The sequence below is a fragment of the Microcaecilia unicolor genome, chromosome 6, assembly GCF_901765095.1.
Source record: "Microcaecilia unicolor chromosome 6, aMicUni1.1, whole genome shotgun sequence".
Taxonomy (NCBI): Eukaryota; Metazoa; Chordata; class Amphibia; order Gymnophiona; family Siphonopidae; genus Microcaecilia; species Microcaecilia unicolor.
The window spans coordinates 44496284-44512443 of NC_044036.1; the positions used below are offsets into that span (position 1 = coordinate 44496284).

The 16160-nt window shown below is 42.8% G+C and overlaps 1 protein-coding gene across 1 annotated transcript in view; it reads right to left on the bottom strand.

The window, feature by feature from the left end:
* The window catches only part of SLC35D1 (solute carrier family 35 member D1), an 82681-nt gene extending 67079 nt beyond the window's left edge, over window positions 1-15602 (bottom strand). Inside the window, exons 1-7 of the mRNA XM_030207194.1 lie at window positions 15217-15602; window positions 14542-14575; window positions 14368-14454; window positions 11600-11667; window positions 9898-9969; window positions 5689-5757; window positions 412-514 (exon numbers count right to left, since the gene is read on the bottom strand). Coding sequence (XP_030063054.1) covers window positions 412-514; window positions 5689-5757; window positions 9898-9969; window positions 11600-11667; window positions 14368-14454; window positions 14542-14575; window positions 15217-15449 — 666 coding nt within the window. The 5' untranslated portion in view covers window positions 15450-15602. The remainder of the gene's footprint in view (window positions 1-411; window positions 515-5688; window positions 5758-9897; window positions 9970-11599; window positions 11668-14367; window positions 14455-14541; window positions 14576-15216) is intronic.
* Window positions 15603-16160: the final 558 nt, after the last annotated feature.

A 16160-nucleotide genomic window follows, 5' to 3' on the forward strand; every position in this document is an offset into this window, starting at 1 on the left:
TTCTTTCACCATTCCCTACAGTAGGTTGGGCTGAATCAAGGTGTACAACTGCTTCCAGTTTCCACAGTTTTTGCAAAAAGACCAACATTTTAACCTCTTATCATTAAAAAAAGGTCAGCTTGTAAATTTTACCATAAATGGGAAGGGGGTGAGGGTGGGGAATACAAAAAAGTTAGAAGTGTGCCTGAATTGGTTTATAAGGTTGAGAGGACTGAAGAAGGTAAACTATGGCCTGGCCGATGCATCCACCCCACACTCTTAATAAAATAAAAACTCACACCATCTCCTGGAATAGCTATGCAAAGCTGTCTGCAATACAACAGCAAGTGCTCATCTCACACATCCTGGCACACATTAAAAAAAAAAACAGCCCTCGTGTTGGGCTACTGAAATAACACATCAGCCACCTACCTTAGAATCTAGTTTCTGTTTCACATAAGCACCATTTGCTGCCGTCAATGCATCGTTTATCAGAATAAACACATACCCTTCCAAGTCAAAAGCTAAGTCGGAGCTGCAAACAAAGGGAAAATTAATTAAATTTTATTTGCACAACCAAAGTGCACCATGGTACATTTCTGTAATTGAAATTTACCTTCCTTTAATTAAATACCTTAGTTTAAACAAATAATATCACAAAATGAGAAATAACAGTTTACACCCAACCTTGGAAAAGAACAAGGAAAGAGAAGAGGTGGAGGCTGGGAGTCACTGAGAAAATCAGGAAAGGAACTTTCAAGGAGGAACCCTGAAAGGATAAGGGAGCACTGCGTCCATCACAGAAGTAAATATTCCAACAAGGAGAAAAAAAAACTGCCTTTAGTGAGAAGGGAAGGAATGCATAAATAAAATAGGGTCCTGCTTTGAAGTAGGTTAACAATAGAATCAGTATGATAAAAATGCATGTCTAGGAGCCTTTTAGTTAACCTGCAGCAATGCAGAGCTGTGTGCTGATGACTACAGGAAACCTACTGCCAGGTCTGAGACGGCATACAGAAGAACCCCCGTGGTAAGAAACCCCTGCCCCTAGAAAGCTTCCTGCATCAGCTCGCCCTCCACCCCCACACATTACAATAAAATCCTTGGTAGTCTAGTGACCCCTTTGCCTGACTTTAAAACAACCCCCCCCCCCCCAAAAAAAAAAACAACCCACAATAACCCTGGTGTTTAGTGGCACATCCACCCTCCCCAAGGGAAACATTGCGTAAATACCAGCATATAGATTTAGATGCAGAGGGCATATTCTATAACAATGTGTGTAAAATTTGGAATGCCCAAAAAATGCCTAATTCCCCGCTCATAACCACGCCCCTTTTTGGCTCCATGCATTAGAATTTAGGCGCTCTGCATTACAGAACATGCTTAGCGAGTTATGCGCTTAAATTCTAACTATTAGAATTGCTTGTTAAGTGCTGTTAAAAATGCTGATTGGCTTGTTCAGCCAATTAAATTCCCCGTTTTCTTATAGAATTCGCTTGGATTTCGGCATGGAACGCTAGGCGCGATATATAGAATCCGGCTGAAAATGACTAAAACTAAAGGAGGAGGGGAGTGAGTTGCACAACAATAAAAATTTCCAGGACTCAAGTTACACCAAAGACAAAGGGAAGGTCAAATATAATAACTATGAACGCTTACAAACTCAAAAATGTTACAAGATTGCTGGAATAACCAGATTTCCAATCCCCTTAAATTTTTAGTAAAAAGGTCTAAGATCAACTGGAGGGGTTTTCCAGTAAGTTGGGGCAACACAACAGCGTGCCTAGATGAAATTGAGCCAGATTTTCTTATGCGAGGGAATGTCTAATTGATTAGTTTCTCATGGCCTCAAGGCACAAACTGGTTGATATGGCAAAAGCAAAGAATGAAGATAAACTGGGATACTTGTGTAATGGGCTCAATGAGCCAAAAATCAAAATTTTATATTTTAATGGGAAGCCAATGCTGTTCTTGCAAAAGATGTAACGTGTTCAAAAGGTTTAAATAAATAAAAGGTTTGCTGTTGTCATCGTATGAAACGCACAAGGAACCTGCTTTCAATTTATACAGCGTGGCATCTCTCCCAAACCCAGCTCATTAGCAACTAGGGGGCACACAATGAAGCTAGAAAGTAGCAAATTTAAAACAAATACGTGTAATTAAACTCTGGAATTCGTTGCCAGAGAATGTAGTAAAAGCAGTTAGGTTAGCAGGGTTTTAAAAAATGTTTGGCTGGCTTCCTAAAGGAAAAGTCCATAGAGCGTTATTAAAATGGACTTGGGGAAAATCTAATGCTTATTTCTAGAATAAGCAGAATAAAATGTATTGTACTGTTTTGGGATCTTGCCAGGTACTTATGGCCTGGATTGGCCACTGTTGGAAACAGGATGCTGGGCTTGATGGACCTTTGGTCTGTCCCAGTATGGCAATACTTATGCAACTGCTGAATTTCCACCAGTTTTTCACTGTAGCGTGCTGCTCTGCTGGTCAGTAGAACAGATTGAGGAGAGGGTAGGGTGGAAGAGAGGACTGTAATGAGAAACTGAACTGCCAGACTCTTTGCTTTGGGATTACCAGATCTTTGTTTTGTCTGGGAATCTCTCACTATCTGTTCAAAAGCAGCAAAGTCCTGAATTATCTCTTTCACAATGAAGTTCACAAGGACATCCTGAAATTGAATTTTACAGCTAAAGACTCCCTGTTTATGGACCATCAAGTCAGGATGTCCCCAGATGTGAACAAGAACTCAGTAAAGGAAACAGTTCCTCTTGCTTCATCTAGGTGTTTTACAGCAGAGATGGGGGTATAGAAGTTCACACTGGATGTATGAAATCACCACTTAGATTTAAACTATTCCTTTGAGGCATTTGATTTTGAGTTGTGTCATTGAAGACTATTAGGAGATTTGTACTGCCCTTTCTTATTATTATTGAATTTACTTTATTATTTGTGCTCGAATGCCGCTTTCTGCAACAAGTTGTGTATTTGCTTGTGATATTTTGAAGTGCAGAAAGATACACCCAAGTTCACAGAATCTGCCCTCCCCCCTCCCACACTTGGTTGAGAGTACAGAGGATGCCAATCTGCCCGTTTCTTTGTATTCTGGAGTTAGATCTTCAAGGCTGTCTGCCCCTCTCCTCCTTCTCTCTATTACTAAGGTCCCTATGTCTCTAACTGATGCATGCTTCCATTGCAATCCTGTTTTACATCCTATAACTGCCTCTGGAAATCTGCTCCAGGTACCCAACTGCAGTGGCGTACCAAGGGGGGGGGGGGGGCAGTCCGTCCCGGGTGCACACCGCTGGGAGGGGTGCCGCGCGCCGGTCAGCTTCCTTCGTTTCCATGCTCCCTCTGCCCCGGAACAGGAAGTAACCTGTTTCGGGGCAGAGGGCGCATGGAAACGAAGGAAGCTGACAGGCGCGTGGCACCCCCACAGCGGTGTGCACCCCGGGGGGGGGGGGTCGCTGCACCCGGGGCTGGGGCGCTGTCGGCGATCCGCCCCGGGTGTCAGCCCCCCTAGGAACGCCACTGCCCCTCTCTTTGAAAAAGGATTTTCTCACATTCTTTTTAAGACCATTACTGTCCAGCTCCATGACAATGGTTGAGGAGGGAGTGGTCAACATTTTATACTTGAAGTTCAAAGAGACAAAAATTGGGATTTGAAAAAAAAAAAAAAGAGAGAGAGAGAGAGAGAGAGAACCCCCCCCCCCCCCCACACACACACACATATATTTTTATGCTTAATTCTGGCCACAGTACATAAAAAATATAAATTATTATTTATTGCATTTGTATCCCACATTATCCCACCTATTTGCAGACTCAATGTGGCTTACATAGTTTTGTTAACATAGTCATTACAGGGTGACAGATCCATTTAATTTTGTGCCAAGGTTAAGTAAGGGTAGAAGGAAGAAGGAAAGGGTGATTAAGGTAGTTATAGTAGGTGGGCTATCTTGACTGAGTGGGTTGTCGGGTGGATTAGTGTGACTGTTGTATGCCTTGTTGAAGAGATATGTCTTCAGAGATCTGCGAAAAATAGTTGTTTCATTGATTGTGGTGAAACAGTGGGTTTTCAAGCCTGTGAATCATTTTTTTCATGCAGTGTATTTCTCTTGTTTTTCTGTTTTAAACTTTTTGCAGAAAAGACTGTTTTCCTTTTCAGTTTAAGCCCTGCGGGAAGGCAACCTGCAGTGCCACTGGACAGATACCTTCAAACTTGGTGCTCTGATTGGCCATGGAGTTCAAATCCAGCCAGGAGATACTGGATTTTCCCCTATCTCAGATAGGGAGTGCAGAGGGTACACATCACTGCCCCGAGGCCCTGTTTAAGAACTGTGAGCAGTTATTTTCCTGAAACTCCCAGGTACTAACAAAGTGTTTAGATTGTTTCAATATAGATCCTTATTCAGTTACCTATTATTGCTTGCTGTTTTTCCTTCTGTTTTACATCGTTCACTGTTCTATTCTTCTGACAATAAACCAATTAGTTTATTAGCTCTGATGTCCTGACCAGGAAAGGAAGCAATAATATACATAAATCACTGGTCTCTACATCATCCAGGCTCTTAACATCAGCTGGAGGGGCCCGGTTCACAGTGAGAGCCAGGAGCTTCTTGGACCAGAAAAGGATCCTCTGCGCACTACGTCTACTCACACAGATGAGCCCCCCCCCCCCCCACCCCCCAGCTGATGTTAAGAGCCTGGATGATGTAGAGACCAGTGATGTTGTATGTATATTATTGCTTCCTTTCCTGGTCTAAAAACTCTTAGCATTGCTTAGACGTAGAGACCAGTGATGTAATGATTGTTTATGATTGTTTCTAATCATTGTGTGTATATAGCTAATCATTGTATATACCAATCACTGTAGAATTTACCTCCTCTAATAAAGGTCTCATTCACTTAATACAAATCCAAAAGAATCCACAGTAATTACTGCGTAGTCTGTGTCAGTGAAGCAGGCTGTAAATCCATAGCAGTTCACTCCCTCCCCCCACCCCTCCTCTATATGAATGGTGCTGCGGTGGTTAGATATTTTGAGCCTGGCATTATTTGTATAGCTTCTGAATCTCTGTAGAGTGTTATACATTTACCAGTGGCTGATAAATGTATAAATTCCATTTGAAAACTGACAATTTACTTAATTATCATTTTACTTGGAAAGAATCAATGCTGGGATTTACTAAGCCGCTAGCGCAGATGGCTGTGTGCTAGTGCCGACACAGCCTATTCACTTTGAACGGGCTGTGTCGGCAATGCCGCTTGGCTTAGTAAACAAAACCCTTTAGGGACCTGTTTACTAAGGCGCGTTAGCATTTTTAACGCGCCTACAATTAGCAGGAGGAGTGGCCTAGTGGTTAGGGTGGTGGACTTTGGTCCTGGGGAACTGAGTTTGATTCCCACTTCAGGCACAGGCAGCTCCTTGTGACTCTGGGCAAGTCACTTAACCCTCCATTGCCCCATGTAAGCCGCATTGAGCCTGCCATGAGTGGGAAAGCGCGGGGTACAAATGGAACAAAAATAAAAACTGTGTAGGGGCCTATAGAGATATTGTAGGTATGTACACAGTTAACGCGCCTATCACATGGTTTAGTAAACAGGGCCCTTAGACATTTATGACCATCTCTGGTCCAGTTACATTATTTCTTTTCAGCAGCTATAAGGAGGTAAGAGTTTAAAAAAAAAAAAAAAGGTATGAAATCCTACCTAGCAGCTATAAATGCCCCAATTATCATTGCAAATACAGTCATCTGAACGCCACGAGAAAACTTCTTCCTGTAAAAGACATAACATTTTTGAGGTCAATATAAATTTGAAATGTCTAACCTACACATTTCTAAATTATATTCAATGGTGCTATCCATTTAGATGGCACTGTTGAAGATACCTGTGTAACTTGAGGAAGCTCAGCTAGACGTTTTGTCTTCTACCTGCTATTTGTGCAACCATAACATGTTTCATTGGACAGTAATTTTTTGAGACTGCGCCAAAGATTCAGTTTAAGCAACCCAGATTTTAAAATAAAGGGCATTTATGCCTCTGCCTCTACTGATCACTTTATATTTAATTATGAATACAAGAAAAAAAACTTTCACTGTTATAGGAGAGATGTGAGCTAAACACAAATAAGAAAACAGAATTCTTGAAAAGGAATTTTAAAAAAGCAAAACAAACAAACAAACAAACAAACAAACCCCCAACAGACTCAAAAACCATATTCTCCAAGGACAAGCAGGCCAATAATTCTCACATGTGGACAATGTGTCCCATGTTGCCCAGATCGGAGCTTGAAAACAGTTTTGTATAGATTTAACAGCATGCGCTATGCACTCACTGCGCATGCATGAGAGTGCATTACCGCCTACCGCAAGGGCATGGGACCACTAGTTCTCTTTTTACCGTGGTGAGGAGAAGACGCCATTTTCATCACTATTCATAGCTCAGTTCGAAATAGATTTTTGAGAGTGTCTTATTTTGTGTGTTTCTGTATTTTTTTATTTTTGTCTTGCTTTCTTTTGCGTGACTTTTTTTCCTCTTACCCTTATGGTCTTAGGTTATTTTGTCCCTTCTTTTAAGTTTCCTTTCGTTTTCCCATGCTCGGTAGGTCATACTTAGGCCTGAGCCTTGGTCAGGCTTGCCCTTTTCTTTTTTGGGGCTTTACCCTTTTTCAGCACCATCAAGTCTTTTGATTTAGCCACGGTTGTTTTCCCTTCCATGTCACTGAAAGCTTCAAGTGTTGCAGCTGGTGCAATATGACCATCTCTGGCAAAGACACCCCATTCTTGGTGTCTTCAGTATTTGGGGCCTGAAAATACCCTTTCCAACTGTGTTCTTTGTTTTTGTAAGAAGAAAAAAACCCAATTGGCTAGAGTTGCTCAATAAGAAAAACTTTTTGGAGCCAGGTCCGAAGTCTGAACGTCGGTATTGGCATTAGGAGTTGCATCGGCATTGGGTGCATCTGTCTGCATGGCTGCTAGGTCCTTAGACACTAGGAGTGGTTGTGCATCAAATGGGTCTCCAAATGCCTCAAATGTCGGTTACTATGCAGGCCTCCCTCCGGACTGGTCAGGATAGGACCCGACCCCGAGGCGACGTGAGGATTCGATGTCATCCTCATCGGCACCGAGAAGCATCTATGACCAGCATCGGGGGAAGTCCAAGAAGCACTAGCATTGATCACCCTCAATGCACAGTGCCAGGAGCTCCGGGACACACAGGGAACACCCAGTACCCAAGAAGCGTCTGTGCTGGGAGGACCGCTCCCTCTCCATACAGGAGGTGCCAATGCATGAGTCTCCATGCAGCTAGGACCAGGCAACAGCTCTGACCCAGGCAGTTCAGCAGCCTGTCTCTGAGCTGACGCCCCAGCCCTTCCTGATGTTGGCCCTCGATGAGCATCTTCGGGCCTTGCTCTCTGAGCTTTTTGCGGGGCAGATACACCAGAGTATATCGGCATCTGGGGTGCTTGCGCCTGCCATGTCTCTTGCTGCTGCCCTACATGGCCATCAGCTTGTAGTGAGATCATGGCCATCAGCCTACGGCCTTGGCATCAACTGCTGCCCGTGTCAGTACCCCCTCAATGATGGTGGAGGAAGCTTTGCCGGAGTCCAGGCTAGAGTAGACACCTTGAAGCCCCTCATGGGGCCATGGTTCCTCCTTGTCAAGGCGGGCTCGGTCTCAGCCGTCCCATGAGGAGTTTCTCGCCAACACTGATGAGGAACGCTCATGGGAAACTGAGGATACATAGTACTTCTCTGAGGAGTCCTATGGTATCCCATCCGATCCCTCCCCTCCACAGGAGAGAAACAGATTTTCACTGGCGAGCCTTTCCTTCCCATCTGTCATTCCTATTCCTTTGGAAGTGGAGGACGAGCCCCCACAGATCCGATTCACTCTTCTTCTAGAGTTATCCTTCGAAGAGCCATAGAAGTTGGCCTGTTTTGACCCTCATCACACAGAACATGGGGTCTCTTTTGTATCCCAACCTCCAGTCTCTGGCCCTCACAGCCTGAATGTTGAGAGCTTAGAATTGTCTTCCTTGCATCATCCAGAGGGTGTCTCTAGAGTCTCACTGGCTTCCAGGAAAGATTCCATAAGAGATGTTACCCTTTCAAATGGAGGAGGTTTACCATTTGGTGTGACAGCAAGGCCCTAGATGCCATTTCTTGCCCTGCACATACCCTACTTGAATACCTTAGTCTGAAAGATCAACTCTGTAAGGGTTCACCTCAGTGAAATTAGTGCTTATCATCCTCATCGTTTAGAGGGTAAGCCCATCTCTGGACAGCTTCTAGCTGATTGCTTCATGAGCAGTTTGCTGTTGACAAAGCCCCCTGTCAAACCTCCACCTATGTCATGGGACCTCAGTGTTGTCCTCACCCAGCTGATGAAAGTTCCTTTCGAGCCACTTGACCTGGAAGGTCTTGCTTTTGGTGGCTGCTACTTCAGCTTGCAGGGTCAGTGAGCTTCAGGCTTTAGTAGTGGATCCACTTTATATTAAATTTCATCACAACAGAGTAGCTCTCCACATGCACCCTAAGTTCCTGCTTAAGGTTGTGTCAGAGTGAACCAGTCAATTGTCCTGCCAACTTTTTTTTCCCCATACCTCATGCCCATCTGGCGAAAATGCACTACACACCTTGGACTACAAGCGAGCATTGGCCTTTTACTTGGAGCAGACTATGCCCCAAAGACAGTCCATCCAACTTTTGGTTTCTTTTGTCCCCAAGAGGATGGGAGTCGCCACTGGGAAACACACCATTTCTAACTGGCTGGCAGACTGCATTTCCTTTGCTTACGTCCAGGCTGGGCTGACTCTTGAAGGTCATGTCAAGGCTCATAATGTCAGAGCCATGGCTACGTCGGTAGCCCACTTGGTCAGCCTCCATTGAAGAAATCTGCAAGGTTGCAACATGGTCTTCAGTCCACACATTCACATCTCAGTACTGCCTTAAGCAGGATACCTGACGCAACATTCAGTTTGGATACACAGTACTGGAGAACTTAGGGTCTAAAATCCACCCCCCCCCCCTCCCCAGGCCTGTTTTGTTCTGTTCTGGGTTGCACTTTCACACAGTTAGCATATAGTTTCAAGTTAACCTGTTTTTTAACTTCACCATTGCAAGGTTCAATTGACCACTGTTTTTGGTGAATCTCATAGCTAGGGATTCCCACATGTGAAAATTATTGGCCTACTTGTCCTCAGAGAAAGCAAAGATACTTACCTATTTACCTGTAGCAGGTATTCTCAGAGGATAGAAAGCCATATGTTCTCACATACCCTCCCTCCTCCTCCCTCTCCCCCTGATGTTGTCTCTCTGCTGTTTCATTGTAATGGTGGTCCCACACTCTCACAGTGGTCAGGAAGGCACTCATGCATGCATGGTGGGAGAATGGCACATGCTCTTAAAGCTATACAAAGCTTTTTTCCAGCTCTGAACCAGATGACGCGAGACGCGTTACCCACGTGAGAATATATGGCCTGCTATCCTCAGAGAAACAGGTAAGTATCTTTCCTTTTCCTACCCAAAGAATACCTGGCATGACTTTTAAAGAAAAAAAACTAAAAGCCTGGTAAATGAATGATGCCCTATCAAAAGCATTAAAATATTGAAATTAAAAAAAGTTGCATATATGTAACTATAAAAAATCATAATGAAATGGGTATGTTCTAAGCTCACAGATCTAGATGCACTTACACAAAAATAATCACAAAAATGTTTTGAGTTGTTACTTTGGGAACTTCTAGAAAGAGTCAGTAAATGGATCATTAATGCCAAGACTCTCTACCGAGTATGTTTACCTGGCATGAAAACTTTCAGTTTTCACTCACAGATTGTAATCACTGCAGCATTCTCACCAATATTAGGTACCTTAAAGTCTAACTGGACAGCAAGAAATCAAAATTTGGCTCACTTGAGTAAAAATCCTTCAGCAAACATTGTAAACAGAATGGAGAACCTCCTGAGGACTGTAAACATCGGCAGACTGAAGGAAAAAAAAAAAAAAAAAAAAAAGAGAAAGAAAAACGTTTTTAAAGGAGGTACAAAAAAGGACTTGTAGTTACAATTCCATCTTAAGTTGGACACTGAGAAACCAGCACCCAACTAACAGTCAGCCCCAGAAACATTCACTTCTTATATTTATCAATGGATTCGGGCAGTGGCAGTGGAGAGAGACAAATCACAAGGAACCTTGAGGTGGCTATGAATACCGGGTAAAGGCCTGATTTGATCCTATTTGCTTCTGTTACAGAGGTTTTTAATTGTGTCACTAGATGAATCAATCACTAGAGTCACACAATCTGTATGTGTTGAAGACAGGGAAGTTACTTCAAGACACTGAAAACATTTTGCATCCTTAAATATAATAAAACTAGGATGTGTGACCAGCAGTTTAATCCTATCCCTTTGGACATACAGCTTGACTGAACTGGCATCTAGTAGCCTACCATACCATGAGCATGTGCTATCTGAATATAGCAAGTTAGATATAAAATAGAGGAAGACACCACAGACATTGTGTTTAAAAAAAAAACCCAAACCATGCAAACTATTATAGAATACACCTGATCTGTGCCTAACTTAGGCGCAGGTAATTAAGCCTGGTTTTAGGTGGCCTAAAATTTAGGTGCAAGAATAGCATGTCAGCATAAACTATGCCTAACTTTAGGTGTAGTTTATAGAATCACACCTAACACGTGGTTTTACGGCACCGATTTTTAAGGCGCCATATAAAGAATTTCCCCAGATACTGGTATTTACACACGTAAATCACAAATAGGATCAAAATAAGGGCCAAAGAGCTGGATTCTATAAACCATGCTCAAAAAGGGTGCCAGTCAGCGCTAAGCGTGATTCTATTTAGGGCAAGTGCACTTATAGAATTTTTCTAAGCATCGATTCCCAAGCCCATGCCTGCTGAAACCTGGTGTAAAATGCTGGCACCCAAATTGGGCACACTGACCCAGTATCCCATAACTACACGCGCAACTTCTTGGAACACTCCCGACACACCCATGCCCCTCTTGTGATACACGCTATGGAGTTAGGTGCACTGCCTTACAGAATAGCGCACAGCCAGATGTGTGTGCAAATTTTAATGGATGCCGATTAAGCACCCAATTATCGATGGTTCTGAGCTTGTTATTCAATTTCCACCCATCTTGGAATCACGCCCAAATCTGAGTGCCGTATACAGAATCTGGAGAAAAACATTATCTTTCCTAAGGCCAGCATTCATTTTGTTCAGCAAACTGCCTTAGGATAAAGACTACATGTAGTTCCTACCCCTAGACTCTGCACCACTTTTCAGACGAGAAGGCATGCACAAAATGTTTCCTTGGAAACTTGCAGTAAGTAGTACCTACTTTTTCCTTTTGCTGGAAAGTGTATTCTATGCACATATTTTTGCTTCCCCAATCTAAGCATTTTCTACTTTTATTTCAACGCTGGCACAAAGGTGGCATACAAGGCTTTATTATGCAGAGAAATCAGAGCCATCTGTCTAGCTCCTAACTCTATATGGATTTATAATTGTGGTTAGCATTATTCTTGCTATCACACACAGTCATAGCAAAGCAATACAAAAAACAAAAAAAATATATATATATCCCTACTTGAGTTTCTTTGTGCTGAACAGTCCTGTAATTTGATTCCCAAAATACAGCAGAGGTAGTGGAAAAGTCTGAAAATGTTTTTAAAGAGAGCACAGTCAGCAAAGCCAAGAGAGCCAATTTATCGATTGAAATCATGAAGCCCCCCTCCCCCCCCCCAACTGAAGTCAGCCAAACACAGCATCATCTAACCCAGCTGGATAGCTTTATAATGCACAATTTGAGTCCAGGCGATATATCTTATGTCATATTAATAGCCATTTTCATAATCATTTTGTGCCCATCAAATCTAAGCAGATAAGATTATACGTTGTTGAAATAAGTTTATACATTTTCCCCCCCAAATTATAATTTTAAAAATATATAAATAAAAATGTTATGTCACAAGAGGCATCAATAGACTATCCATGAAAAAAACAATTGTTAGGCATAAACTAAGGATGCCTTTTTATTTATGGCATGAGAAAAAAATCTCACACTGATTTAAATAACCTATGGAAGACATTAGATCCAGTCAGATCCATCAAAGCAATGTACAATAAAAATTGCAATACATTTATACAGAACACATATACACATAGTAGATTTGAGAAATCGAGATCATACGCCTTGGCTTAGGAGGGAATTCCGGTCACAATTTGGGGGGGATTCTATATATGGTGACTAAAGTTGTGAGCACATTGCTGATTTGCTTGTTCAACTTAAATTTGAGCAATGAGTTAATTAACGCCAATAACTGGCTGCTAAAAAACAATTATTGGCATTATTTGGGATTTACAAACGGATTGTATTCCATAACAATCGACCGTAACCTCACACTAGAGAACCAAGTGAAATCTACAACAAAGAAAATGTTCCACTCAATGTGGAAACTCAAACGCGTGAAACCATTCTTCCCGAGGGAAACATTTCGCAACTTGATACAATCAATGGCACTAAGCCATGTAGACTACTGCAACGGAATTTATGCGGTATGCAATGAACAAAATTATAAAGAAACTTCAGACCGCTCAAAACACGGCAGCCAGGCTTATACTTGGAAAAACGTGATTCGAAAGCGCCAAACCCCTCAGAGAAAAACTGCACTGGTTCCCAATCAAAGAACATATTGCTTTCAAAATCTGCAACCTGGTTCAAAAAATTATCTATGGCGAAGCCTCGGGATACATGACAGACCTCACTGACCTACCAACCAGAAACACAACAGGATCAACACAAACATATCTCAATCTCCACTACCCAAGCTGCAAAGGACTCAAATACAAATCAACCTTATGCATCCAGCTTTTCCTACATAAGTACACAACTATGGAATGCATTACTAAAAGCCATGAAAACAACTTATGATCATCTAAATTTCCGGAAATCATTAAAACTAACCTGTTCAAAAAGGCATACCCTACCGACCCAACTTAAATGCCTGTACCCTGCAACACAACGAAACCAAAGCTCGTAATGGACATATAAAAACTCTTCCTCTCTACGAGTCCCTAATGTGTCTGTACACACGAACCTTATTCTACCACAACATTACTGTATTTGTTCATACCGAAATTGGTGAACGCCTTTACAGTACTATGTAAGCCACACTGAGCCTGCAAATAGGTGGAAAAATGTGGCATACAAATGTAACAAATAAATAAAAATGATCTATGGATAAATCCTAGGACGTGTATTTTTTAAGGGTCATTCCTATGAATTACATACACGGCCAAGCAGGAATATACCCGTTATAGAATACTGCTCGATGCATGATTTTTCAGTTCGATTTACTGAATCTAGTCCACTATTTGCTAAAATTAACCCACATGGAGAAATTGCCCCCAAGACAAACCATACACAAGCCAATTACATTTTTAAAAACATACTATAAAATTAAAATAACTCACTGTATATAAACATACAGCCTACTTCTATCCCCTATTATAGTAGATTAGACAGCTATGAAGGTCCTACTTTAGGGCTAAAACATCAGAACCTGTACTTAAGTCAACCTTGTAATATACAAGTTTGATACCAATATAAAGCAAATTTCTGAACCAGCCTTTCTGGGACTCTCATAGCTTGTTTTCACTAGGGATGGGCAACAAAAACTGTTGGGGTTTATTGTTGTTTTCAAATGAAAGTTGTAAAGAGCACACATATGTGTGTATAGTGCATGCTATTTACACACAGCGCACTAACCTGTAAGTACTTGGGAAAGGGCACACACTATGGACTAAGCAGTCTATAGTTTTAATTAGTGCAATTACTTGTTAAAAAGCCAATTATTGGCACTAATTAGCTCATTTCAATTAAATTGCATGCACAAGTAGTAGTAGAATTCAGGGGTATATATGCACATAATGCATGCTCTTGATAGTGAACAGTATTTGTCTCAAATGAATTAAAACTGAATAGCATCAATACTATGGCTACAAGTTACAAAGTTACATAGTGAACTTTCATGTCATTACCTATTGTGCTCAGATGGCAATTTAGTTTCAATATATTTCTTTAATATGAAAGTGTCACTACTGCGTTTTTTCTAAATGAAGTCATAACCTTCATTGCATTTATTCTTAACTTTGTTTTCTGCCTGCTGGATTCACTTTCAGCAGCTTAAAAATAGATTGTGACCTGGACGCTGTGCCTGGCCCAGGAACAGCGTTTGTCTGATAAAATAATTATTTAAGACGTTCAAAAGCAGATGTACTTGGTGGTTTACCAAATTTTTACTTATAAGAAAAATCCTTAGTAAATTCTGCAATGAACTGTCATAGTGGCTGTACCTTTCGAGGTATACTGCTCTCCAGATCAGGAAACTTTACCACCCTGAGTGCCTTGCCCACCCAGAGTACGATTACAGTAGCCAACATCTGTAGGAGATAAGATTTCATGTTACACTGGACTTGCAACCTCTTTACATCTTTAATGCTGGCTCAATATTTAGTATTTAAACTGACCTGACCAAGTCCAACACATAGTGAGGAAGGAAATCTGCAAGAAAAACAAAACAATAATACACACCCGATGGGCAGTTTTTTGTACCGTTTGTTCTCTACAAAGAATTATTACACTTAAATCAAATGAGAATGCATTTTTCAGTCTAACACCATAAAGAACGACGTGTTTCGATTCATTTCGTAAACGGTAATTGGGTTTCTCTAGCGCGGTTGCTTGCAAGTTGCAAGTATAGCATCTTACAGCACACATAGGACAGCGCGCACAAATGAATGCGAAGTGTGAAAAGTGTCAGAACAGGGCTTCAACAGTTTTATGCAATTAACATCCTACCATCAAAGACTACGATCACTCAACAAAACAGCAGCAACAGAAGTGTCAGCGGAGTTAAAAACGATCTAACGGCAATGCAAGAATGCCTTTAACATCCCTCCTTGAAACCACTCTTTCTGTGACCCTTTCAGCAGTTTTCCAAACAGCTGCCGAGCTCTTTGTGCAACCGTAGTGGAATCGCTTGACGCTTGCTCGCATGCATGCAGGAGAGGGGCGGAGGATCGGTCGTGCCAGAGCCACGGGGCTGCAAGCGCTGCCCACCCCGAGCCTCTGCTCACGGGGCAAAGGGCAGGACGCTTGCATTCCCTTCCTCCCTCTTGCGAAAGCGCCTCTGCCTGCCTCACCTGTAGCTGGTCAGCACGCTCTTGTTGACCACCACGATAAGGAAAGAGCTCACCCCGTAGAAAACAGCGGCGAGCAACTTGACGAGAAGGCTCATCGTTTCGGCCTCCTGCTGCACGCCCTCATCCCTGTGTGCTGGTGCTCTGGCGCGAGCTTCTCCTTTAACCCGAGCATGCTGACGTCTACTCACTTCCGCCATGGCTGCAATGGGGGACGGCGCAATGGAGATGCACATGCGCACTGCGACGTCGAAGAGAGGGGCGAGGACTTGAAGTGCCGCTCCGCCCAAGGAGGTGTAACCTCCTTAGCTAGCCTCCGCCTCGCGCACTGGCTGGGCAGAGAAGACGCAACGTGGGCGGTGTTGGGGTTCAGAAACTTCGGAATGGCTGTGCGCTACATTAAATTACTAAACAAGATTGTGATCCTTTGTAACGAATCGACTGTGTATTGTGCCTGCCATAGCTGCGTCTGTAAATGCGTTTTGTGCGTATGTGGGTTGCTACTGCTGCAGCGATCCATTGCAGAGCTGATTGTTGTAGTAGACTAGCCCACTGCAGATACAAGCCAGGCAAGAGAAGCCAGTCAAAGGAGGGGGGGGGGGGGGGGGGGAGGTGAATATAAAGCTTCAGAGGACATCAGGCTCTCTAGCTAGTAAACGGATGATCAGAAGCAAACACCGGCGCTAGAGGCTGATAGCGCCATACTCGCTCCGGCGTTTGCTACCACCCCATGATCAGAGTCCCCGAGTGTGTGAAACAACATGCTCAATAGCTCTGAACGCAACTAGCATGCAAATGCATGCAGAAAGGGGCTAAACCTATTCATCCCCAATAATCAGCGACCATCGCGCCAAAGATTGGGTTGCTGGCTGCGGCAAACTCTACGCCAGCTCCATGCTGGCGTTAGGGTTTGCAGACCATTGGGGAGGAATGGTGAGCCCTGTCCA